The 27,942-nt window shown below is 31.5% G+C and overlaps 1 protein-coding gene across 1 annotated transcript; it reads right to left on the bottom strand.

Annotated features, from left to right (window-relative positions):
* Window positions 1–210: 210 nt before the first annotated feature.
* On the bottom strand, window positions 211–27,747 carry LOC103576752 (uncharacterized). Its single transcript, XM_014443213.2, has 5 exons — window positions 27,554–27,747; window positions 7,054–7,621; window positions 6,569–6,870; window positions 4,683–4,938; window positions 211–3,652 (listed from the first exon to the last, which is right to left on the bottom strand). The coding sequence occupies exons 2-5, from the start codon at window positions 7,315–7,317 to the stop codon at window positions 1,376–1,378; spliced, it is 3,099 nt and encodes a 1,032-aa protein (XP_014298699.1). The 5' UTR covers window positions 7,318–7,621; window positions 27,554–27,747; the 3' UTR covers window positions 211–1,375.
* Window positions 27,748–27,942: the final 195 nt, after the last annotated feature.

Raw genomic sequence — 27,942 nt, 5'->3', positions numbered from 1 at the left:
AAACACTCCGTCTATTATCGAGTTTGAAATGAAATTAACTCGGCTGTGAAAATTTGGTTCCATCAAATAATATTAAAAAAAAACCAATCAAATAAAATAAACAAAAACGTTTATTTGATTTTGTTTGCTTTACAATTCAATGGTAGTAATATTAATAAATAAAACAAACATTGATGTTATAGTTTTCTTTATTGACTTTTTGATTTCACGTAATAATAAATTGAACTTTTTTATATAAGAATAACCGATGAATATTTTAGATTTTTACAGAGGAAATATAAGCTTTTTCATAAAAATATATATGGATATGAATGTATCTGTATCTGTAATTTAATTATGGATTCCTTTGGTATTGTTTCATTCTCATTTTTATTAACTTTATTGTGAGTATCGGACGCAGTTGCTATAGAATTTTAGTATCAGAAATACTAAAAATTCTATATAGAGGTACGTGAGTTTTGACAGGTAACTGATCATATATGAGAAAGTACATACACGTGCTTTGCTTATACGTATAAAAAGTAGCTCTGTTACATTTTTTAATTGGCATTTGATATACATTAATTTTGAAATTATTATATTTATTTATATCATACTAAAAATCTATTTTACAAACAGCTTTTTAATTTTTGAGGAAACATTTGCATTACATTTATAAATTTTTTTGCCATGTACAAGCGCATTGTTTGCAATAATGATTTTATTTTTTGAAAAAATGAAAAAAAATAGAGTTGTAATGAAAATTCTTAATTTTTATTAATTTGAGCTACAACTATTCGAGTTAATTTTGGTCCTTAATTATTTTTCTTCATTTATTTTTAAAACTCTTAATTACAAATATATGTATTCAACTGTCGCAATCAAAGCTTTGGCAATTGAATTCGCTCAAATTGGCACAATAAATAAATTATTGATGAAAAAATTATTATTAATTATCTTACAGTAAATATACATAATATATATACATACACATATATATTATTTGTTTTATTTTTATACAGGTACAACAATCATTTCTCATAAAATTTCTATCACAGTAATCGGTCATCAATATATTGGATATTTTTTGCTGACTCGATTTCAATCCATACCACAATCTTTAAAAAATTACTTATCAATTCTGTCTCTCCTTTTAATTAAGTCTCTATATTATTTCAAAAACTACACACGACGCGACAAATCACGACCATCGAACAAATAATTTTTGATTTTATATATTTTATTATTTGATAATTCCATCTTCGTCTCAGTAGTAATAAATTGACGTCGATGATGTTACTACTATTATTATTATTATTATTATTATTATTATTAATATTTATTTGTACAATTTTAAATCCATCTAAGATTAAATAATTAATCTCCCTAGGCAGATTCATACTCTAACACCGATACCAGGTGAGCCCTTAATCTCGACAGAGGGTGAACAAATGTCAATGGGCGTGGGTGTAGCAAGTGGCGCTAATTTCACATTTTTTTTCGACCCATTTATTATTAAATCTTTGCTAGTATTGAGACAAATTTTCCCTCTGTGGCCCATCATCTGCAGCCTTAAAATAGCATGCCGACACCTAAACATTACCGACTCTGTTGATTTACTTTGATGTGATTCATTTTCTGGTCGTTTGTTGCTACTGTTATTATGGTTATTATGATTATTATTATTATTTAAAATTTTATTATTAACTGAAGACACTGAGGAGTGAACAGGAGGGAGGATCCAGCGTCGTGGATCCGGCGTTGATTCTTTTATTTCAGTGTCTTCTAGTGACGTAAAAACATCAGAGTCTGGATTAGACGGTGCTTCAAAAAAAGACTCACGCAGGGATGAACTCAGTGGGTCGGGACACATAAATGAATCCAGACAAGTTACGTCATTCAAATCACTCCCGCTGTTACAAGTCTGATAATTATTAACGGAGTATGAGGAGGGTGACTTTTGGTGTTCGTTTATATTAGAAATAATCTCCTGACTTCTGGAAGCTTCTGACCATCGTAAGTCCGAGGGTCTTCGTGAGCTAAATCTCGTAGAATCATGTTCGGGAAAAAGATTAGTACTTGATCGCCGTAATTCGGGAGACTGTGACGTTTTAGATAAAGCTGCAATCAGTTCGTCCGGATCTATTGATCTTAAGGTATGACTAGAGACATCGGGACTTATTTTTCTATCAAAGTCTTCGATGTTAAGCAAAACATAAGGAAAGGGATCTGAGTGTCTTACTGGGCTCTTTGAGCTGCCACGTCTTGTTTGAGGATACCGGACTGCTTCCATGTCATCCGCAGACTCTTCTTCCCTTAATGCTGCTAAAGGAGGAAAGTCAACTTGCGGACTTGGCGGTTCTGAGTGAATAATAGGAACAGTTAATGTACTTGTAAGTCTTGCGGGCTCTAGTAATTTTGAGCAAGTTGATCTTTCAATTCCACAACTGATGGACTCGGAGTGCCTCAGGCTATCCAAGTTTTTCTGTGGTGCTTGTAGATGTGAAGATGATGATGTTGATGCAGTACTAGTCTGCTGTGAACCACGAAAATTGTAGAGCCGATGGTGTTCCGGGTGGAAGAAGCTTGTAAGTTTATTTGCGGTGACAGTAAGCTGTTTTGATGCCGCCTGCCGCCATTTCGCAGCAATCTCACTCCTGGTTTTTACGGGGTTTAAGTCCCGAGACGTTTTTCTGTCTGGCTTACGAGATTGAATAAGACACCGGGAGTGATCTAGGCTTTGAACAGAGTACCGATGACACTCAGGCACCACAACCCGATGACTGTGTGACTTGACAAGATTAATAGCTTTGATGTTAGAATCGGACATAGAGGCCAGACCGGAGTCTCTTCGTTGATTAAAGCGTAGTAATGTGTCTTTGTGAAGTCCTTCACCCAGATCCACGTTGTCGCGGTATGGTGTGTCTACATTCAGCGTAGGATCTGACAAAGCGTTTAGTTTGAGCGTTCTTCGACTATTTATATCACTTTTCAAGTTCTGATACGAAATGAATTTAAATTGATTCAAATTATTTCCCTGGTTATTTCGTTGATGTTTGCCACAGCACACCATCGGTTTGTGATTCAATTTACGTAAATGACGTATTTTATTAAAAGTCGGATCAAGTAAATATTTAAGATTTTTTATTTTATCTACATTATGATTGGTATCTATCACATGACATCTATCAATAGCAAAATCAGCCCCGAGCATTTTAGCAAGGTCGTGAACATCCTCTTCGATTACATCGACGACCGACTCATACTGGGAAAAGCGCTTACCCGAATCATTGCCCTCGGGAGAAATCTCAACATTATTACTCGTCGTCTCCGAGCGTTTGTCCTTTACAGGATAAAAATTATTTTGTTGTTTTGCTGCGAAGCAATCCTCAACAGGCGGTCGTCGATCCTCGTGGCTCTTGTTTACCGCAGCAAGCTCGAGATTAGAACCACCACGGCCGACTGGTGAGCATCCGTACCGACTTGGATGAATGCCAAAGAGGGTCACTACGTCCTCGGCTATTTTCCCAGCTGCTACACGCATTTCGCCGTGATGAAAAGCATAGATCCAGGGATTTACGCCGCTGTGAGCTAGAATCGGGAGTCCGAGCCACACAACTGACCACTCCGACAAGATACGAGTACCACAAAATACATCAAGCAGCATGCAAGCCTGAAAAATATCACAAATTTAAATTATTTCATTAATTTATTTAATATTTATTAAATTAAAATGTATGAATATATGTATAATTCTATTAATAAATGGAAACCATATGTATGAGACAGTTGTTTCTCAAATTAAATTAAAGCGGCATCAGGATCCTTTGACAGATATTATTAAATTACAGGGCAGTGAATAGCCGCCGGATAAACCGCATGATATCTACAGATAAATAAACAATATAAAGAAGGTACAGACAGAAGCGACTGAAATAATGCACCAGCTGGCCTCAATATGCCTTTCATTCCTTCAGCAAAAGAATTTAACTTTGTCCAAGTGCTGAAACCAGGTCAGTTCAACGGGGAATTTAAATCACCGGTAATCGTCAAATTCCGTTTTTTTTTTTTTTTTTTTTTTTTTTTTTTAGTTGTAGATATATATACTTTATAATAGCAAGAAGAGAAAGCGAAAAAAAAAATTAATGGAAAAGAATAATTGTGACAAATAATTCATTGGATCCACTAAAGTTTCATAGCCAAGGTGAGACTACTCAAACTTTAAAAAAGTTTCAGCCATTTTATTTTTATAGTGAGGCGATCAAGAATCCATGGAAACTTTCCCTCGAGATGATGTCGAGGGAAGAAAACTTGGTTACCGTTGGCTTGTCGCTTTGTAATTCTGTTCGTACTCTGTTATATATTTTACTAGGTATAGAAATCAAGTAATTCTCTCCTCTCTCTCGCTTCTACGCTTACTTTAGTTCCTGTAGCAAAGTTTAAGTACGAATACATCGAATTTACGTACTGTCATGTCTAAACTACGTGATAAACATGCTAATGTATTCAATACAACTTATATATAATGCAAGTTCTTGCAGCATAGTAAGCAAGTAGATCACTAGTCGTACGGTCAGGCACTTCCCTGCCACTGGCAATTAATTTTCTACTCTGATTTTTTTTACCTAAAGCAGCTTAAGCTTTTAAGAGATAAAATATAAATGAAAATAATTAAAAGCGTAAATAACGGATAGTATTTTTACCTGAAAAGGCAGCCAGAGAATGAGAAAAGCTCCAACAGTCACCGCTAAAGTTTGACCATAACGCGGCAGTGCCAGTGTCTGGGTTTGATGTCTGAATGACAGCTCGACGGTGTAGATTGCTCGGGCGTGTGCACGTGCAACGAGGTAGACATAAATATAACAGCCGAGCAAAACGAATGCACTTGGCGCCCAAACTGCTACCACTAGAAATACACGCACGGGTGGTTGTACCGCTGCTCCGAAACGACAACTCCCACTGCAACAAAGGAGTTATATAAAATTTAACAAAAATAATAAACTAAAAAATTGTCATTGAAATTCAACAAAGTTGGTGTGAATATGGATATTTTATTCTCTTTTTTTCTATTGATCAATTCAAATGTTTTATTTTATTTTTTATATTTTTTTTACTCGCTTGGTTTGATAAAGAAAAATACAGATAAAAATAAGAGAGAGACGGTGAAAAGAAGCAAGTTAACGAGGTCATATTTATGTAGAGTGAATCGAATATTATCATCATTAGTACGGCGTAGCACAAAAATAGAACGTAAAATGTAATTGGAATTGAGTATATGTATATATGTATAAATATAAAGAGTCGGCAGCAGAAAAGGGTGTAAACGAATATTATTATTATTATTATTATTTTTTTTTTTTGACTACTTCACAGGAAACTTTCATATTTTTTCTCTTCATCCACAAGTTTTTTCTATGAAAAAATGATTTTACTTCTACTTCTAGTCATATTTTTTTTTTCTCTTTCTCTCTATTTTATAACAAAGGGACAATTGAAAATATGTAAAATAAAAAAAACTGCGAGATTTCTTTCGTCACCCAAGTATTCTGGACAGTAAAATCTATTTGTCGTAACGAACTTGGAAGATTCCAATATTGAACGGACAATATGGTGTACGAAAGAAAAAGGGATGAAGGTAAATAGACAAAGTATAAAAGAAAATAATATAAAATTTTTTATAGATTTGTAAAGAATGATATTGTTTGTTAAAGTCACATAACTTTAAGAGATTGATGGAGTGGCTGGACTTTGTCTGAGAAAAACGATTAATGAACGGATTTTGCCTTGGGAGAGTAAACCAGGGCCGAGCGTAAGTTAGACCAAGACCAAGACCACGACCACGACCATGACCACCAAATCTCACATTAAAGTTAAAACGGTTGAATGACTTTGCAATTTATGACGATCAAATTTTTGTCCAAACTGCGTCATCTATACATTCTTACAATAAATCACCTTAATATCATTTTTTATTTTTATTTTCACTCTTTGTCCATTGTTGATCAGATTTTTATTTTTCAATGTCACCGTAACGTATATCGATATTAATAACCCGGACTTTTCAACTCAAATCTATTTCAAAAGTTATGAATTATTATATTTTACTGCAGAATATAAAATATATTAATAATAAAAAAAAGAATTTTGAACTTCCCGCTAAAAATTTAAAATTTAAAAAAAAAAGGGAAGTTACTAGTTTCGGTCCGATTTTTAAAAGTCGAGTTTTTATCAGATCCTAGGAAGCTACTCTCCACCCACGTGTATGTGTGTTTTTAATCATTTTTCATATTTTTATTTTTAGGTACATGTATATAAATGACATTAATAATGATAATTAATGCGATAACATCTAAAATATTGATCAATAAATTAAATTCATGTTATTTCCTATACCGTGCACAAAATCGTGTGGATTCATGCACAACCGGACATTGTAGAGCTGTGCACTTAATCATGCACGGTAGATAATAGCTCCAATGAAGGTTATTCATCGTTAATCTATTCAAATTTTCAAACCATACATCATAGATAATAATATATCGCTCCAGGGTTTAGAAAAAGTAAAACTCTTTTTTTAAAATCTATATACCTATTGGTTGGGGTGAAACCCATAATGTGTGCATAAATGAGTGGCGATAGTCCGACGACGATAGCGTAGACCCAGAAGACAGCGATATATTTCTCGACGCTGCTGTGAGTAATGATATTTTTGTAACGAAGTGGTTGAGCAAGTGATGTAAGCCGATCGACAGCTATTGCAACAGTGACGAGGACGCTGACACTGCACAGAGTGATAACGATGCAGTATGGAATAATACGGAGACTTGAAACCCCGGTCTCGGGGATACCTGACAGCTCCATGTGGACACCAAAAGGTATGAATACTCCGACCTGTTGAATATATAAAATGTATTTATATTTTTAAAATTCATCTCTCACATATTCCACAAGACGACATGTCGTGAAATTTATCACAGCATTTAATAATAAATTCACGAGGTCTCTAAGGTTGTATCTTCTCGTTGGAGATACTAGGGAAGATCGATTTCTCGAGGGAGAAAGGAAGATACTCACCCCGAAGTCACTGACCGCGAGAGAAGCTAGTAAGCAATTTGAGGCGGTCCTGAGTCTCTTGTATCTGTAGAAGGCGGCTAGAATCATGGTGTTGCTGGTGATGGTCACGGGAGCGAGAACAAAAACAATTGAGAAAGCGAGAACAACAGACAGAGAACTTGAGTCATCCCTTATTGCGTCAATCTTGGTCACTGTTGGCAGGAGGGTGCTTGTTATTTGGCCTGCCACTGTGCTCGAGATGGAGGTCGACGTCAAGCTAGACATGGTACAGAATTCAAGGAGAGTCTGGGGACACTCGCTGTTATTCTCACGAGAAACACTTGACAATATATGTATGTGCAGATGGTGGTCAAGTCTTGTCCGGAAGTAACCAAGGCATCGTCACTTTACCACTAACGACCCTCGATCCGTGTCAACTGCTTTCGTCTACTTGCACACCACCTGCTTGGAGCTATTGCTGATACTACTGCTTCAGGATCTTGTGTTAAGTTGTTTACACTGGTTTACTGGCGCTTATACTACATCGTACAAACGAAATGCCACTCACTGGACTCCATTTTGCAGTGGCCTGAAACAAATAACGAAAAAAGAAAATATTAGTGGTCAAATCTCTTGGTTTTTTTTCGCGGTCAGCTCTCTAATGACTTTTTTTCCAAGTGCTTTCCTCATTTTTTTTTTCTACGAGGCAATAAAAAAAATTTTAGAAATACTTCAGTACTCGTAAAGTTTCATTTCCACGAGATTTATTCCGGATGTAACTAACAATTTTGTTAACACGCAGGATTTTTTTTTAAATTTCTCTGTAAATTATCAAGAGTTTTCAAAAGTTGATGAATATTAAAAACTAGTGCAGAAAAAAGTTTGCAGAGAAATTAAATAACTTGGGTGCAATGCGCATCAGAGTTTGAAGTAAAAATTACTAGGACAAGTGCCTTTTACGCTTAAATATTTAACAAGAATTTATTTTCATTTTTTTTATTTACATTTTCTAGTGAATGAACTAAATGGAAGGGGACAGGAGTTAATAAGTAAAAAGCTTCATAAAAGAGTTAATTCAATAAAGATGCAGTAAAGAAGATTATTGTATTATCCTTTAATTACAGAGTATACGGTTTTTAGCTGTCTTTTAGTGCACACATTAATGGTTTTTAAAAATGCATGAGGTAGTTCGTCGAGTGAGAAAGACGACAAGTTACATGTAGAAATTTTATAACCTAGAAAAATCGAGCTATTTTATAGAAAATTAAAAAAAAAAAAAAAACAGATTTATTTATGTGATTCTTTGTTCTCTTTTCTTCATTTATTATTTTTTTTATCGCTGCTATAAATAATTACAAAAATTTCTTATTCAAAGTCTAAGATTTTCCGCGCTCAAATTACCCGCTCCGTGACTATCCACGAAGTGTACATTAAGTATGAATGAAACAGATACGAGCGTAGTTTTCCCTACAGACAATAAATAATAAATTAACTAGAGAAGTAGTAATTAATTATTGATTTAATTTTATATTAAATGGAATTTTAAAACTGACATTGACGTAAATTATTTTTTTTATCACTCTGCTTTCGAAAAATGAACCAGTATATTACCAATTTTCCAAGCTAAATGTAAATCACTTAACAGAGAAATTAATTAATACTCAGTAATTGGATCAGTTGATTTTTATCACTAGGGAGATTAGTTAAATTATATCACTAGTTTAATCAATAAAAGTCGCTGTTTGTTTCGGTGGAATGGTAACTAAGTAACCGGAAAAATTCACTGGTTATATTTATAAAAAAAAAATACGATGTCATTGTTAGTGAAATAGGGCGGCTATTTTTTTTACGGAAGCTTATTTTTAAAATTACTAGTAAATGACAAAATGAGCCATTGCCTGAATATGTAAAAATTTACCAAATTCATTTTTAGCGTCATATGACATGTGAAATCTAATTGCGAAATGAAATGTAAAAATAAAAAATAACTGGATATTTTGGAATTAAAATACCGAGAAGTAAATATATATATTTGATGTAGTGGTACTTGTTGCCGAATGAATGTGCAATAGATGGGTTGATGCCAAGCTCGTGAGCTGTATGGCATTTCCATCACCTGAGGGACATGAATATTCAAATTACCCTCCAACTCATGCATCCACAATTAATTTATCCTTATCACATAAATAGCTCTCGCCAGTAAACTTCCAATTTGTTTTTACGGGTTTGAAATTAAAAATTCTCTTGTTTGTGTTGAATGCAATTATTGGAGATTTGAAACCTGCATTCACTTAACATATGCATGCATACATATATGTAGGTTGACATATATATATAAATACATGGATCGAGGTTGAAGGACTATGTATTAAATATACATAAGTTAGTGTGGCTAAAGCAATTTAAAAATAAATCTTGCGGCGGCAGGAAATTAAATGAGGAGGAACGTCACCTGGCTCATTTCGACGGGATTTGTCACCGAGGCATGGATCCGCAGTGAGAAATCACATGACGCATCTGGTGTCAACATCCGGTGCATACGTACTGTCGCTGTATATATTTTTAATTTGATCCCAAGTGTATGTACATGAATAGAGTAAAAACAAGAAAACAACAAGGATGAAGAGAAGAGTAATAAAGTGTGATAGTACGTGTCGAGAGTGGGAATTGCTGAATCCGAGATCTGAATTAGATATAAATGGACTTTAATGTAGACGCATTTTGTTTGCCAGGATTTTGATAATGGTAACAAAGAGAGTCTGTGTGTGACGTAGAGGTTCAATCACACGTTAACTCCGATGGGAATACTTTAACAAGGCAATCACTAAGTCGACTTTGTTGCGGAGAAGTAGTTACACTGAAAGTTTCCTAGGCGCAGTGGAATAAATCTTTTTATATGTGTGTACATAGGATGTGAAGATCGTTGTGTGAGTGTAGTACTGCACGTACGCTATCACAAAAACATTCTAATAAACTCTTAATTTACTTTTATACTTTTAGACGTAGTGCAGAATTCAACACACGTAAGCACAGCAGAGTCGAAGACTCGCTAAAGGGTTGAACAGGGGTTGAGAATCGCAGAAAACGCCGGTCGGTAAACTAAAGTTGAAGGAGAGAAGGGGATGACCGTGACCCTCACCAGTGTATGTTAAAGTCGTACTTGTACAAATACACATACATATACATATACATATACATATATATGTATAAGTACGTTTGCCAGTTGTAGTTTATGTCTACATATTAATGTTATACATTTCGTTGAATCGCGAAGTGCAATACTCGGAAAGTCATGCATATATATATGAACACGCGCAATATACAGACGCTGGGAATGCTGAAATCCAAGAGAAAGGGGTCAAATGGGCAGCTTGCCAAGTGCCTGGTAAATTCTCTTGGGTTCCAGAGAGTACATACGATATTGCAGCTCGGAATCAAAAATATTCCTATGACTCTTGTTCTGGCACACGACAAAAATATTACTTGAATTTTATATTTATTTTATTTATTGCTGTAATAATAAATTTTAAACTCGCTGTCATATATCTTTTCGCATAAATATTTTGATGAGTAAATTACATTTTTATTTTTCACTATCCAAGTCTTCACATGATATTTATATACTTTTTTATATTGAGCAATCATAATAATTCAGAGTAACGTGTTGTGGACATTATTAGTGGATGCGGAAAAAATATAAGTTTTTTAAGTGTCTGGGTGACTTTGAGTTTAGTTGAATTGCAGTTAAAATCGATCGCCGGCATCCTCTGCACACGCGGTCCCATCAACGGCGACCGTGGCCTTCGTGCCCAAGTGCAGCGGCCCAAGGTCGGCGCCGCGACGCTTAAAGCTCGTCTCTTGGACTTTCTTTCTTGCTCATTCTCAATGTACAATGGGGCGTCATTCAGTCTCCACGTGCCAAACTACTTTTCATTGCTGCTACTTACATCCGTCATTTCGTTTTTGTCCCCTTCAAGCGCGAAGCGGTAAATCCTGCATACCAGCACTCCACCAGGATATTGATCCTCTGTTGAATCCTGCCCAAGAGTATTTACCTCTTTTCCAGGCATCTTTATCAGTTTCTTATTATTTTTAAATTAATACCATTGTAAATACTGTAATTTTATCTGAGAAATAAATACATAATTTATGATTACACAACTTTTATCGCGTAGTTATTAATTTTTTTTAATAAAAAAAAAAATACTGTTATGTCAGCGTCCACGTTTTACTAAAGATGACAAGCGAGAATTGCTTACGAAAATTGTTATGATGCTGACAATGTTGAATTCATAATCAGCCCAGCGTGTTTTCATATCGCAGATATAAAAAAATTTTTATAAGTTTGTTTTGTAAAAACTTGCAAACTCAGTGTTAAATTATTTTACTTTAAAAATATAAATATGTATGCATAATCACCTCTACTTATAAGTATTGGCTAAAGTGAACGACCAAGTTTCTTGTGTTCTCCATGACCTGGCGACTTGTTAGAGAGTCTTGGACAAGAGCTTCTACAATTTACTCCAAGGAAATTTCTCCTCTTGGTAATAATATTAAAGTTGACTCTCTTATCTTTTTTCCTTATTAAATTAAACCTCTTTTACCTACTTCATTTCTTTTACTTTTTTTTGTCGACACTGTTCTATGTAAATGCAAAAGATAACTTTTATTTTCCATATAAGCATTTCAAGAATAAAAATTTTTTATCAAGTAGATGTACAAAAAAAAGCACATAAAGAACCAGTTGTAAGTTAATTAACGAGTTAAGTGACATAGAATGAGATATAATCACTTGTAGTATTTATTTGAGTTTTGTCAGGTCAAAAGCCTGAGAGCAATTTATCTTGATAAAAGCTTATTGGAAGGTAGTTCTGTCATCACTAAGGGCTTATTCTCCGTGAATACACAAAAAATGTCGTAGTAAAAAATCCGTTACAAGTGAGATTTCCTTTATTTTCTCAAGCACTTCCTCTCCTAAAAAGAGTCGTGTAAAAACTGACAGTAATATAATTTAATTGTGGATGAAATAAAAGCTCTATCGAATAACTACCGAGTAGCATACACAGGAAAAGAGGATTCGTGCTCAGGTTATTATAAATTTGCATATCGATTTTTGAGTCGATTTACATATTGCCGTGAGGTAGTGCGATTAAGGTTCATTGCGGTACAAAGACAGCTGGAAAAGTGGAATTAACTTGAATAACGGAGATAAGATGAGGTCGTCAGCCTTTGTCGACGTCAATGCCATCATATACAGGAGTAAAGTGGTCTCTTGTTTCATTTGTTCCTATCAAACTGGCAAGCAGTTTCGCCGCTAATGTGCCTCTCCATTTATGTCTTTCTCTTCTCTCAACTTCCTTCGTCACGTATCATACTTTCTTCTCATCCCGTCATCTACCCTCGTCTGGCTATAACCACCAAATGACATTAGCCAGTACACTCTGCTCTCCATATAATAGTGTGATTGCTAACGTTTTAGTTGGCTTCCTTATCTCAGCAAAACCAGCTAATGTCTGTCCCTACTCCCTTGCTAAAAATTACAGAGAAATGTTTTTTTAAGATAACGAAAATGATATTAACTTTAATTATAAATTTCTAAGTAATTATTTTCAATGCATTTAAATTACTTGTTTTACTTTTTTTATTCAAATTGTAATTATTTTCCCGCAAAAAGTTCTTTCAGTAGAAAACTGTATTTGTTAAAATAAATTAAAAATTGATTTCTATCATTATTATAAAAAATAAAAAACAAACAACATAATTTACCTTCAATTTATTTACTTTTGTTATTTACTTTTCTTCGGCATTTCTGCCAGGTATTTCAAGAATCGTAAAACCTACATCGAATCCAATTGAAAGAGGAAGTAAATGCCTGGAGGAAATATATAAGGTGGTTAAACTACGATTTTCCAGTTATCGGAAATAACGAATTTAAAAAAAAAGTTAATAGCAAATTTAAAAAACATAGATATATTTGTTTCGCTCATATAAATTAAAAATAATTTTTTTTCTAGGTGATATAGTAATGAAAAAGTTATTTTTATCTACTGGTCGACCTTTAAACTTGATCTCGATTGTTGCAGACGTACATCCATTACGGCCTTGATCTCTAATGTTCTGTACAGAGACTGGACATGAAGTAAATTTGCATCAAACCTTATATAACACGGGGTAATGTATTACAGAACAACACGTCGCTGAGTTTTCACGCACGTCATGCATTATCGGAACGCATCATTTAACAAGTCAACCATTTATGACTTTGACGTTTCCTATTTCCATTTTTTTTAACGATTATCTTTTCATTACTGCAATATATGTGATATTATTGCAAGTAAATAAAATTCTCTTGTATTTGATTTGAATTCCAATGCATATAAATAAATTTTCATGGGCTGTATAAATAAAACAAAAGATTTCTTATCAGCGATCGAAACCCGGAATTCATTTCAACTTTACTTTGAACCTTTTGCACAAAGCTTCGAACCAAAGAAAAGAGAAATAGCAATTCCTATTCTGTATAGTATATATGTATTTTTTTTTATCTCAACACATTATTCTAATAGAATGAGATATACGCAGAATCAATTGACTATAATACATTTTTTCTCCTCATCACCGAATTGTTTAACGTACCGACGAAAATAGGACGTTGGGGTAACGGATCTTCACCATAAATTCTCGATAATAATTCAATTTTTCACTTTGCCCAGTAAAAAAAATTTTTTCTCTGACGTTTCAAGTATCGCAAAAAATGAAAAAAATTTTTAACGATGATTGAAAGCTGGCAAAGTCAGTCCGCACCATTTCATACATTCTATCGAAATCCTCCCGATAATTTGCTCATGCTGCTGACGACAAGTCATACACGTCACTGAGAATGTCGTTGAAAGCTCTCTTTTCTCCTTTCATAGACATAAAAAATCTCTGACACGGCTTTCCATCCATTCATCATTTTTTTCCCTAATTTTTTATCCTATTTTATACTTTTCCGCTGTTTTTTGGTGCTTCTCTAAACGTGATCCTTTGGGCTCGGTTAATTTTTTTCATTTGCTCTTTATCTTTGATGAACAGATAAAAGTAACAAGAAATTTCTTGCACTTGAGATCACCAAGTTTTTTTGCCGCTTAATTAATTTCAAACTTTGACATTTTTCATTAAAACTTTAATTCGAAAAAAAAAAAAAAATTGTGGTAACTTAAAAATATTCAGCTTTTAGGTTATCTTTAATATTGAAGTTCATTAAAGTATTTACGGGCACTTCATAAAGTATATAACTCATGTTGAAGTAATGAGTTCACGTTTATAAATTTGCAGTTTGATCATCTCTGCAATATAAACGAAAATTTATTAAATCTTCCTGTTACTTTTCAAGTAGTTCTGTATATATGTACATATTCATAGTGTATAGTGGCATGTAGTACATATATATCAATTTATGTTTGAAAAGGCACCTCAGTTCATCATTTATATATTCATCGACGCTATACTACAGTGAAATTTTAATCCTGGTTTTATTCGCATCGCTGACCTTACACAATTTCGAGATTATATAATATACCTCTCGGAAAATAGGCGAGCAGAGGCTTGATCTTCGCATGGTAAACTATTTTTCCAGCTGATGCGCAATAACACGAAAGCCCGACGTCTACTCATGTATGTTGTTTAGCCCAAAGGTAATAATGTACACACATGTTCATATGTATATGAATATGACCTAAATACAGTCTTCAAAAAAATGGAAAAATAAAAAAAACACCACCAATACAAACACTTGTTGTATGGGAATATTAATAAAATCAATTGACGTCCATAAATTATCAACTTCGATCCATTTTTTATACGTCCAGACTATTTAAATATTAACATCAATCTATTTTTAATCAATTGAGAGCGATTTATTTTTATTACATCGAATCCAACTTTAATTTCGACTAATAGTTATTACTTTTTTCACTTTGAAATTTTATTGTGAAAAAAAAATTTATTCAGTTGTAAAAAATTTCGGGCTCCGTAAACGAATTGGATTGTATATAAATTGAAAATATCTGTATCATATTGTTATTTTTTGCCTGTTAGACATACATTTGGAATATTTTTAAATATTTTTTGTTTGAAAGACCTCGTAAGATACATAAACTTAGTAATGGAATAGTTTCATGTCAGTCTACAATCTTACAATCCTATTATTAGCAATATTAGGTTGTCAATAAAATGATTGATTATTGATACAAAAAAGAAAAAACGCCAAAGTATTATCCATGATTGTTGAAAAAATACTCTATAATAATTTTAGATATAGATGTGGGATTATGAGATCTATAAAAAAAAAAAAATGATCGAAAGCATTAAGCTCTTAGTCCAATACAAGAGTCTCTAGTACAAAAAAATACAAAGTAACGTCTGCAATATTTACGGGTCTAAATAATAATCTGGGGTTTAAACCATAGTCTGATAAAGAATCAATACAACCAGAACTAACAATTTAATGACCCATTTCTTTTGTCTGAGATAAGAATAAACCATGCAATGTCATCTGAGTGCCCCAGGAGGAACCTGATACTGTTAAGTCTTTTTGTATATATTTTTCTCTCTAGATCATAGCATATATCATACAAACGGTATAATTTAAACGCGAGTTAATATAAACAACTATTCTGCTGTGGACTTGTTATTTTTTAATTACCCTATATTCAGTAAACGACCAGCAGACTTAATTATGATAACACTCCTTCATACATTTGTTTTCATTTAATTTTTTTTTGCTCTTATTTTCGCCTCTTTATATTTTCCCATAAATAAGTAAAAAAAATTTATTATTCATACAAATCCATGGGCTTTTCAAATTGAAGTATACAAAATTTTAACGAGTTGTGCAAAATGTAATTCGTCAGATTTCCGTTTACAGTAAAAGCAAAAAATTTTTTTGTTATGATACAAAAGCATATAAAAATATTTATTCAGCTGATAATTTAATTAAAACATGCCGAGTAATTCGTAATAGTTGAGCAGTTTTATTAATAACAAAAAACAAATAACTCCAAAAAAGTGCAAACCGCAGAAAATAATTAAAATTATTTACCGCTGGTTATCGATAGCATCAATCATAAAAATGTCTGTTAACATATTTTAACATTTAAAAAAAAAAATTTCTTGGCGCGAAAAATTTTCGTTTTAAAATTCATAATGCAAAATATTTCTTACGCTAAGGAATTATTTTTTTCCAAGTATTTGTGTAAATTAACGCCGCCGTTTAGAGATCAAAGTATAAAGCCCAGTCGGGTCAAAACTTCGTTGACATAACGAACATCTGAAGTGCACGTAGTATTTCAGGAAATGTACACGAACCTTTGAGTTGCAAGGTTTAGTTTGTCCAATTAGCAGAATGCCTAAGGTGGAACAGAACTACGAGCTAAGCAGCCGAGATGAAGCAGCCGAGAGTGAATAAGAGATAAAACAAGACACGGAAGCTTTTATACGCACGCCGTATCTTTTACCCTCGACTTACCTCATATATTTCTTTTTCCTGCATCCTTTTTTTATTACTTTATATATACTTGCTCATAAAATAAAAATCACACGGAAAACTCAACTATTATGTCCATTAATACAACCACATATTATTAAATTTTCTCTCCACGTATAATAGTTCCAAACGTGCTTCTTTTTCATAATATAAAAACTATATTGAAAAAAAAAAGATAGTTAGCTTGACGGAAAACAGTACTGGTGCAATCGATTTTTTTTATATATCGCTTCACGGTTACTCGTCGGCTTGTGTAATCAGATGTAACACGAGAATTTCTAACATCCTGTTTAATTAATGTGTCACATAGTTTACTGGAAAAAAAATATATATATCAAGGTTATTAGTAATTTTTTATTTAATTAATCATATATTTTATTATTTCAAAGGTGAAGGTTACCGGAACTTAATCTATAAATAATAACAAAGGACAATCGAGATTAAAATTATAATATTATAAGTATAATAGCTAATAATTCATTTCTCACCCCGTTATTTTCATTGGGTTATTTTATATATAGGACAGAAATTGATGGATGGCTAAATGTTTGGACTCAGCTTAAAAATGTCTATCCGAATTCCGACACCCAAAAACATTGAATCATATTGAACTTAAATATTGTTTTTATTGATGATGGCACATATATGTCAAGGCTGCAATAATAAGTTATGATATTATCGATGAATAGACGGCTATCAAAATAGATACAGGTATGAAAAGACGGGAGTGAAGGTAAAGTTAAATAATTTACAAGTTTAAGTTTTGATAAATTTTGACGTTGTATATATATTTTATACATAAGAATTCCAAAGTAATTCCCTAGCTTGACGACCGAACGGCTTTTGCGGAAATACCTTCGTCAAAGTTTAACGTGCGGGTTTATAAGAAATCTAAACGGCTGGTTGTGAAGTTTTGCGACCAAAATGGGATTTCCACATTAAATTATACTCACGTAGTGTAAAAAATCCTCAATATAATCGTACTGTAACCATGACAATAAATAAAGCCACTTTTCAATTCAATAGACGTTTCAAATATTTTATGTAATTTTTGGAAAATCCATAAATACAATTGTTTAAATTTTCGCAACAAATAACATTAACTAGCATTTACTGTCAATTACAGTAACCTTGTGCGTCAGAGAAGCTCCATTTATTCTCAAAATACTTGTATTATTTAATGGCTTTATTCTAGTTCATTTAATTTATAATAAATGTGAAAGAAAAAAGATTTTTGTAGCGCGATGCTCTATAAATGTCTGTAAAATTTTTTTCGTGTTATACTACTACTTTTATTGTATTTCATTGTTAATATGATTAAGTTTTAATGAAATTTCAGTAATCAAGCTTCATACATACAGCAAAGGTTTCTTATATTTTTATATTACTTAAATATAAATTTTCTTATCTTTTTAACGCGTAGCTGTACTAAATTAATTTGCGGTCTCACTACTACGAATTACACTGGCGTTTATACATATATATGTATATATATGCAGCTTACTCAAGTGGAAACTTCACGACGGATTACTAGATATTGTACTTGCCTTAAGCAACTGCTAAAACTATGATTCTCATATAATAATTACTTAATTATGATATTTGCGCTTAACATAATTTATAAGGGTGCAACTAAAGGTATTCAATATTTTGCCCCATTTATTAATTAATTAAATAAAATATTAAAGTAACTTGAGAAAAAAATACAATATCTCTGTGCAGATTTTTTATCTATTCAAAAAATCATAACTAGAGGAATTTATAGATCGCAATAACTTTGAATCATAACATAACTCATAAATTTTTAAAATACTCTCGTTGTAATGCTAGTCTTTCATTTTTTGGGTTACTTCATATTTTTAAACATTCCTGTAATTAAATTTTATGATAAAAGCTTCACTTATCGGCTGTCATCGAGATCCTAAAGTAAAATATACAAGCAAAGTGCGCTGATACTTTGAATTTTTATAAGATTATAAATAAAGAAGTTCTGCGCAGTATTGGCCAATTGCCTTTTGATTCATAGATATTACTTGCAATCTGTTCAAATTTAGACCGTGTTAATTAGAGCGTAAGCAAACTACTGTCAACTTTCTTCAACTACCCTGTAATTTAAATTTTGATCCCCTTTTTGACCCCATTATCCCTTGCCGTACTTTGAATCCGAGGGTTGGAATCGATTCATTATCCAAACTGTATCACATTATTATTTCAAAGTTAATACATAATAAAAAACAATAGCGGATTGGATAGGAAATGGCGCGCAACCGAAAAGGGATTGAGTAAATAGAGCGACTGAGTTTTAGGGGATGATGATAATGGACCAAGCTATATACAGAAACTTAAGCTCAAACTAATTGTGAATATATGTCTCACAAGAAAGTTCATTATCAGACGGAGCTAAATTACACTACAACTTTAATTACTATACACCAGTTGCGAAGTAATGTAATGTATTGTTATAACAATAATATCAAATCAGATAAACAAAGTAATTCTGGTAAAATTAAATGAGAAAACTTGTAAAAAGTACTCAAACCACCCGGATGAATATGATAACTATCTTATCGCACAAAAATATCCGAGTGAATAAAAGAACTATAATGAACCCGCATATCTCCAAATTTTTCTATTGTCGTTTTTTAAGCGATTATTGACCCATAACATTATTTTTTATATTCAAAACTTCTAAGTATATATGAATAGTTAGATAAACATTATTTTTCTACTCGTGTAAAAAAAAATCTTTATAAAATTTTTCCAAAAAGGTTCATAACCGTAAACTTCGAAATTTGGACCTATTTCGAACTTTGAGTTTTGAAATTTTTTTTACTTTTGAATGTTTTTGAAATCCGAAAAATGATCACCTCAAAGTTCTGAATTGTATCAAATTTTGAAATTCATTTTTGTGAACTTTTTTGAAACATTCTTGGCATAATTTTCTTTTAGATGACTAGTGGTTGAGATAAAATTTATGTGGTTCTCAAGCGCCAAATAAGAGATGGCTATTACAACGCCTACACAATATACATACATATATATAATAAGGTTCGATGATGAAGGGTATAAAAATGTCCTTGGTCAGTGTGGCGCCATTCTTGAATGACATTAAAATCAAATTAAACGACACATCGTTTTAAATGATGATGTTTAACTACGCGGTTCATTTGCACCTACGCGTTTTTATCCTGCTTACTATTATGTTGTTTTCTGCACATTTGCATTATTTGGTTTCATTTAAAGTTCACTATAGCTTGAGCACATAAAACATTATACACAAAATATAAACAGCAAAATTGTATGATATTAAAGTTATAAATGTTGTTATTAATATTATTATTTTATATGAAGTATAAAAACATCAAAGGATATATTTTGAAATTAATATTCCACAAAGAATTTCCGCAAGACTCAAATATCTAATAATAAATAAATCTTTTTATGATAATATATAAGAAAAAGTTATCGTTCTCGTTTTCCAACAAAGGAGTCGAGATTTTATATACATATCGACTGGTGCATTATATATGAAGATAAATTTTTTATTCGTGTGAAACATGTGTCTTTTTGATAAAAATTGCAATGAATATATTAGTGAATTATTCTCTACGGAAATGACCTTTTTCGTAACGTTTTTAACTGAAATCCCACGGGTGACACTCGGCATTCATTGAAATATATTAAAATAGAAAAATATAAGATATGTTTGCTAGAACAATGAATATTTAATACAAGTAAATAGGACAAAAATGAAAAAAAGGATCAACATCATATAATATATAAACTAAACAAACTGCGTTGAAAGATTATCAAGATACAAATTTTAAAATATATTTTTTGAGCGACGTTATTTGAATTCAAATCTTCTATGCTTTTTCCGTCTCCAAAAAAGAAAAAATGAATATCATTAAATTTATTTTTTGAAAAATGTCGCAATGGATATCACGTGAAATTTAATACAATAAAACTTCTTTTAAATGGTGATATTTTTTTATTTTTCATAATGAATTGAAAGCATATATGAATTTCACTCTGTTTTTTGCCGAGAACTTTTAACCCTTATAATTTTCAACTGCATGGAAAAAACCAAAAAACGTCATAATGATTTAAGACAATTTTGACAAAGCAAACAAAGACGAAAAGTATGTTTGAATAATTATAATTAAATTTATGAGCGCGTAAAGTTTTTGTGTAAATATCTTTGTGTATATAGAAGGAACAGGGTGATAATCGTTTTCAGTAGTGTATAAAGTATTATAACAACCACCATCTCTTGTGACTAAGCAAATACCAGTGGTCTTTGTCAACATAGAATAAAAACTGATTCCATTAGTCCTTTTACATTTTCTGCCTGCTCTTTATTCTCATTTCAGCTTTCAGAGATTTTCAGAACGAGGTTAAAAAAAAAATTAAAGCATTACGCAAAAAAAAAATATGTATATTTAAGCTAAAAATAAAATTGACAAGGTTACATAACCAGGTTACTCAATTTATTTATTTGCTTTATCTATTTTTTTTTTTTTTTTTTTTTTTTTTTTTTTTTTTTTTTTTTTTGCTAATGAATGAAATAAAAAAAATTTCTGCTGAGTATTTTAGAATAAACCTGACAATGGCATGAAGTTTAAATATAAATACAATTTATTTTTAATTCTATCATATATAGACGTCACTCTAGAGCTAGTTAAATATGTATAGAATTGACTGAGAAGATTATAATCAAAAATGTGCAGTGAATTTAATAATTTATAATCATCATGGCTTTTATTGAACCCACGCGGACATTCGATGATTGATTGACTTAATAATCCAAAATTTTTGAAATAATCTAATCGAATAAAATAATAGTGACATAAAAAAAAAGGAAATGTGAATGAGATTATCGAAATTCCCAGGATAATATGAGGGGAATTTGACGAAGCATGAACTACAGAATTTTCAAATCGCAATGTAAAAAAAATGTACGATAATCCCGCAGTCAAGAGAGTAAATGCGAAATATATACGTAGGGATAGATAATTCGCTGACAGCTGTATCAAAAATCCCGAGGGATTTTATCGGAAATAACGTATTTCACACCTTTATATTCTCAATCTTAAATTTTATTTTTTTATTATTTGTCGGCTCCAATGCAGTGAAAAGTATCGAAAAGAACCCGAGAAAATGAAGAACAAGGAAAATAAAGAAGTGACAACAAATAGTGTCCGAGAAAAAATAAAAAACGACATGCGCAAGACAAGATAAAGTGCATGCAGTTATATATTTCTTGTGTCGTGGATAAATTTCGGATAGACAAGTAGTCTAGTCAAGCTTTGGTCAAACGGATTATCCTCGCAAAAGTCCTTGTCGCTTCTTAATTACATTTAGTAAAAACAAACTACTCATTTAAAAATATATATATATATACACCAATAAAATCAATACTGAAAATTGATGTAAAAAATGATTTGCAAATATTACATGAGCTCTTACTACCGGCCCAAAAAAATGTAATTAAAAAGCAGTACGTCTGTGAATTATAAAATATGTAAGTTAATTAATTTAAAAAATAATCCATGATAAATGAGAGAGTTTATACATACGTGCGGAGAATACCCTCGAGGGTGAAGCAAAGTTTAATCGAATTCATTGAGGCCTGAAAACCGGGTAACTATACTTAACCAACTGTTAGTAGCTTCAGAATTGACATATAGCAAACAAGAAGTTGCCCGACGGGCTTTCAGAACCTGAAGCAGGTCAATCGCGTATACGCTGATAAAAAGCGGGGCAAAAAATTTTTTCCCTTTTTATCGCATTTTTGAGTTATCCAACTAAAGCTTTTTAAGTTATTTAATTTCGTTAATAACTTTTTTTCCCGTGGGTAGAGATAAAAGCCAGGATGGAGAGTGGTAAAAATTTTTAACTGAAAACACTTGCAAAGGATATTTCAAAATGATAAATAAAAGATGGAAAAGCTTGGCAATTATCTCACCGATATTTTAAATAAACAGTAAATGATATAAAGGTATATATGTTAAATACTTATGCTGTACACGTTTCTTAATGTTTATGTTTTACCCGCAGACCCGCAGTTAAAAACGATGTTTAGAGCATTATTCAACATGTTGATGAGTTACGTTCAACAGTATCTCACCCGGAAGATGTTTCTCTCTTACTTACAACGCCGTTTAAATTGCCGACAATAACTTCCTCAAACTTGTGCGATTTTATCATTCTGTCGACCTTGAAGTGAGTAAATGTAATCATACTGTTGTCTTGAATAGCAATTTTCTTTTTTTTTCTTTTTTTTTTTTGTGCTTTTGTACACTTTCTATAAAAAATAAAACAATGCTCTGAGTAAAGGGTATATTTATTTATGGATAGAAAGTTTGTCGAGAGCTGCGTGATCAATCACAAAACAAAAAGATTTTAGATTGTTCATGTAAAAGGTTAAGAAATATATGTGTGATTTTAAGAGTTTTATTAAAGTATGACGGAAAATTATACTGGTGACACTTTCTTGGCATTGTTGAGGAGTGAAGTTAAGTTTAGAAATTGTTGTTTCATAGTATAGCTTTTAAGGATAAAAACAACGTAGAGCATGCTTAAGAGCTTGTGTAAGATTGTTGACATAACACTTAATATAAATGAGTTTTCGTATACTCCTCAAAGTGTATATGTAAATTCAATTACTGAAATTAAAGATTAAATTAATATGACAAAAACATAATATTAGATTTTGTGATAATTTCAATTCGAATGAATTATTATTATTTTTAGAATGTTCCTGTCTTCAATAAGTCATTTAATTTTCTTCTACTTTTTGGAAGATAGAATTTTTTTCAACTAGAAGGCTTTAAAATAAACAAAAAATGTTACTGTTGTGTGAAGTTATCCCCGACGGAAAAAAAGTTACATGCCACTTTCCATAGAAATGCACAGCCGTCATCCTTCCTGATCCTCGATGATCCTCTCTGGCCTGACACGGCGTCATAGGTCAAAAATAAACTTTTTCGTTGGACTTTTGCTGTTTCTTTTTCTAGAGGGCATCATAAAGAACAAAAAACGTTTGTATTGTGTAGAGTTATTTTCAACATAACATAGTATTTGATTGGTTTTCTTTCTTTTCATGTAATCTCTTCAAATACGCTAGGATGAGAATTGATCAATAAATTTGAGAAGCAAAGGAAGTATTTCTGTCGATCGAGGTGATAGTTCATACACTTTATCAAGGTTTCCTGATGTACCCAAACAGTGTTCAAATAACGATGTCTACTCCATCACTGAATCAACGAATTTTAGTAAAAATAATAATGAAGTAAAATGATACTAATTAAATTTTTTAGATACGAGGGCAAAGGGTTTTCCGTGGCAAACTGACTGCCTTTTATACACTATCATAAAATAATAAAACGGTAATATTGACTTTCACCATGGAAACGATATAAATAAAAAATTCAATTATTTCACGCACACGCTCTGTGGGGGATATTATTTCCATTGAACATATAATTTATATACAATGAAATAGAGATGAAACGCACAAAAGCTTGTGAATACGTTTTTTAACGCAAACATCAAGTTTTCAAAAAAAATTTTAATTAATTTCAAAATCTTTGCCCTATATTTCGAACAATAATTCACTTGTTTATAAAGTAACTGGAGTTCAATTTTATAAAAATTAGTGGTTTGTTAATAACAACGTGACAGTGATGATAGAATAAAGTATTTTCTTCTTGTTTCGATAAAATCAAAAATTTTTTTGGATATAAATTCCTAAGAGAATTCAATAATTTAAAAAAAAAATATACACGTCATTCTAAAAGTTATTTGACAAAAAAAAAAGAGATTCAAAAGTTCAAGGTAATAGAGTATGTGGAAGTATTAAAAATAAATTTTTAATGCAACAAAACTTTTCTTCTTTCATTTTTCACCCACATGAATTTTCTATTACATTTTTTATAGAATAATTTAAAAGACAATTTACTAAAAAAAAAAGATTATTATTCTACTTAATATTAAATTTCATAATACTTTCAAAAGTAAATTGAATTTTCATTATAAACCATTTAGCGCTTAATCTTATCCAACTATTATATCATCTTCTCAACTCTCGAATTGTAAGAAAATTTCCATTTCCAAAGAGAAGGGATCGCGACTAAAGTTTCCACCCGAATAAACTTCGATCTTTTAATACTTTAAACAAATACGGAATATAGATTACCGGAATTATAATTTCAAATTTTAAATCTTATTTTAAAGATTATTCTCAACTACGTAGCCTAGAGTTCATCCATGCAAACTTATCATATTTATTGACATAAACTTTTATCATGTTACGCAAACAAACAACCTATCAAGTATACTCGATTTTTCGATACTATTTTATAGTATTTAATTACATTCATTAATTTATTATAATACACTACTTGCAAAAATTACAGGATAAAAAAATATCTAAAATTTTTGGATCATTTTCGTGCCCTATTTCGAAATTTTTATGCCTGGTTCGCGGGTATTTAATGATCATAGAAAGCATAGATGAAAAAAAAGTGCAATATAATTTGATTATTTAATTTTAATTAATTTAAAATAAAATATTTTTGCCCTTACGAGTAATAAAAAGTTATAGTCGCAACAATTTGCGATATAAATATCGCATTTAAAGACAAATATACATCGTTTTGTTCATAGTTGCCGTTACTTTCTATAGACTAATAAGCGAACTAAATACAGTACATCCGCCAGGAATAGACCTGGGGTTTATTCGAGTACATTAGCCCAATACATTAGGGCGCCTAATGATAATTGCAGAGACCATCAACTCAAAATTCATGTAAAATTACCAGTAATAATAAATAAATTATTAACTAATCGACCAGTCACCTACTTTACCATAATTTTTAATTATAAAATCCAATGTTCATAAATTTCGGTAAAAAATCATTCGAAATCTCATCTGAGGACATAAACTATTTTTCTTCATCATAAATCAATAATTTGAAATTATGTTATCTGAATACAAAAAAAAACCGATACTGTGGCAATAAATTGAATATTCTGATTAGTGTAATTTATTTTTTCGTACTTTTTTTATTACTAACAACTAGATTGATTTTTCTATGACGTTAAATTAAACTCGAACGGACGTGACTTGATGCGAAATGCGTTGAGTCGGTTGGAAATATCGTTGAAAAGCAGATGAGCAGCATCGAGAAGATAAATAGCGCAAGAGAGGGAAACTACGGGGATTGGTCATATATATATACATATGTACGTATTATCAATTGCGATTCCATGCGTAATGTCAACTGCGAGTGTGGCTTTCATATGCGACATACTATTTAGTATAATCAATCTATACTCGCTTAGTTTACGAAATGATATTTATTAGCTGCCAACAATATCTACATACATATATCTGTGTGTACATATAGACCATTAAATTGTTACGCTTGACAGATTAATAATAGAACTATAACTATAACTATATCTGTATTAATATAATTAGTCCAATTAAGTAACAGTCGTATTTATTAATAATCATTTATCCACACCCAAAATAATAGAGACATTAAACCTTTGCTCAATGATATCATTGACGTGATACTTCCGGGTGAGCAGATAAAACAATTTCAATAATCGTTAATAGTTCATAAGGGGGAAATACACAATACGATGTATGATAAAGCAAATTAAGTTGTTTATTGTTATAGTATAGTAGTTTATATATATGTCTATATATACCGAGAGCGAAAATAGCTGATAAGACCAAGCTAAATGATCTGACACTGCAGGATACTATTCCCGATCATTAAATCCACAGTTCGCAATCGTGGGTTCGTAATATTGACGTAAGCGTCGAGTTACGGTACATTGATTTTTAAGTTGATACATAACAGATGTAACTATTAAAATTTTTATTTACTAATACTTGTTATTAACGATCTATATATCACTTTTTTAATAAAATAAACTGCAAATGACTATCGCTTATCCGGTTTGCGGGTCTGGTAATTCAGTCGACAAATTGGCTTCATTTATATGCTAACATTCTATGGGTAAATAAAATAAAATAAAAAAAAATATTTGTATATTTTATTTTCAGTGGTTAAATGAATGTGTATCTTTATTTGATACTGCGAAATCTCTTGGGTTTTTCATTATTAAACTTTAGATTCTATCTATAAATTTTATATTTTTAAATTCTATCCGTTTGTTAATTATTCAGTTCCTATTAAATTAAATTTATTTTTAGTAAAAAAGATAAGACACAGAGAATGTGCAGAGAGAGATGAAATTATCTTTGGGAATACTATTTTCTGCCTTAATTTTCTTTGTTCTTCATGAAAAAAAAAAAAAAAAAAAAGAGAACTCATTTTAAGAATGAAAAAAAAATTTGTTAACTTTGAATTATTCTCTAACAGAGGGTGTCATTTGAATAAATAAACTATTACAATTTATATCGAAACTACTATTTTACAAAATTAACTTTCTTATTTTCTTCTTTTAAGAAAAAAAAAATAGTAAAATTTGTGAATGAATTTAAAAAATTATTGGTGGATAGCTTCGATAACTGGATGAACAAATATTAATTGATAGTTAATTTAATACAGTAATTGAACAATTATCACAGTAAATTACTGTAATAGCTAATTATTGGTTAATATTAAATCGTACATCTCGTTAGTGAGAAATTGCAACAGGATAAAATGAAGTAATCGGAATTCCAGTATGATCAAGGAGTGCCGGTTAATCAGAAGTGGTATAGGCAATCTAGCAATCGGAGTGGAGATGATGCGCGTTAAGTCCGGCAAACCCTCATCCTTTAACGCACATATCTCACTCTCAGACTTCTCAAAGTCCTGTATGCTCAAGCGAGTTAATTTTCATCCAATAGTTCGATTTTACTACTGGACTCACTAAATCAATTTTAATTTAAAGTTTTTTTTAATTTTTCTTTTAAAATCAAGTAGAAAAAAAAAGTTGATAATTTAAAAAAATTATTGAAAAACTTACCAATTTTTTCCGGTGGTTAGTTCAATAAATAAATTCATAACTTTGTTTAACGATCACATTCATATGAATAATAAAATAAAAGCGTCAAAACAACGGGCGTAAATAAATAAAATTGTTTTTCTTCAGAACTGTCAAATGTTCGTATAATAAATTTTTAACTATCCGGTGCGAGCTGATGATGGATGGCGTGCGTCGCGTCGTCGCGTGCCGACTGAAAGCGTCAACGCCTCCCTACATTCAGCGTCGCGACGCTCGTATCTGACCGGCGCGTATCTTTTCTCCCACTTAAAACAAGTATTCCTTTTTGTTGCGTACAAGTTTGTATCTCCACGTGGAAAGTAAAAGTCTGTTGAGTTAAGTATTACTATATTAATAATAATAATAATAAT

This window comes from Microplitis demolitor, chromosome 8 (genome assembly GCF_026212275.2).
Source record: "Microplitis demolitor isolate Queensland-Clemson2020A chromosome 8, iyMicDemo2.1a, whole genome shotgun sequence".
NCBI lineage: Eukaryota > Metazoa > Arthropoda > Insecta > Hymenoptera > Braconidae > Microplitis > Microplitis demolitor.
Note: the sequence above shows the minus strand (reverse complement) of the source record. Positions and strands in the feature narration are given on the sequence as shown.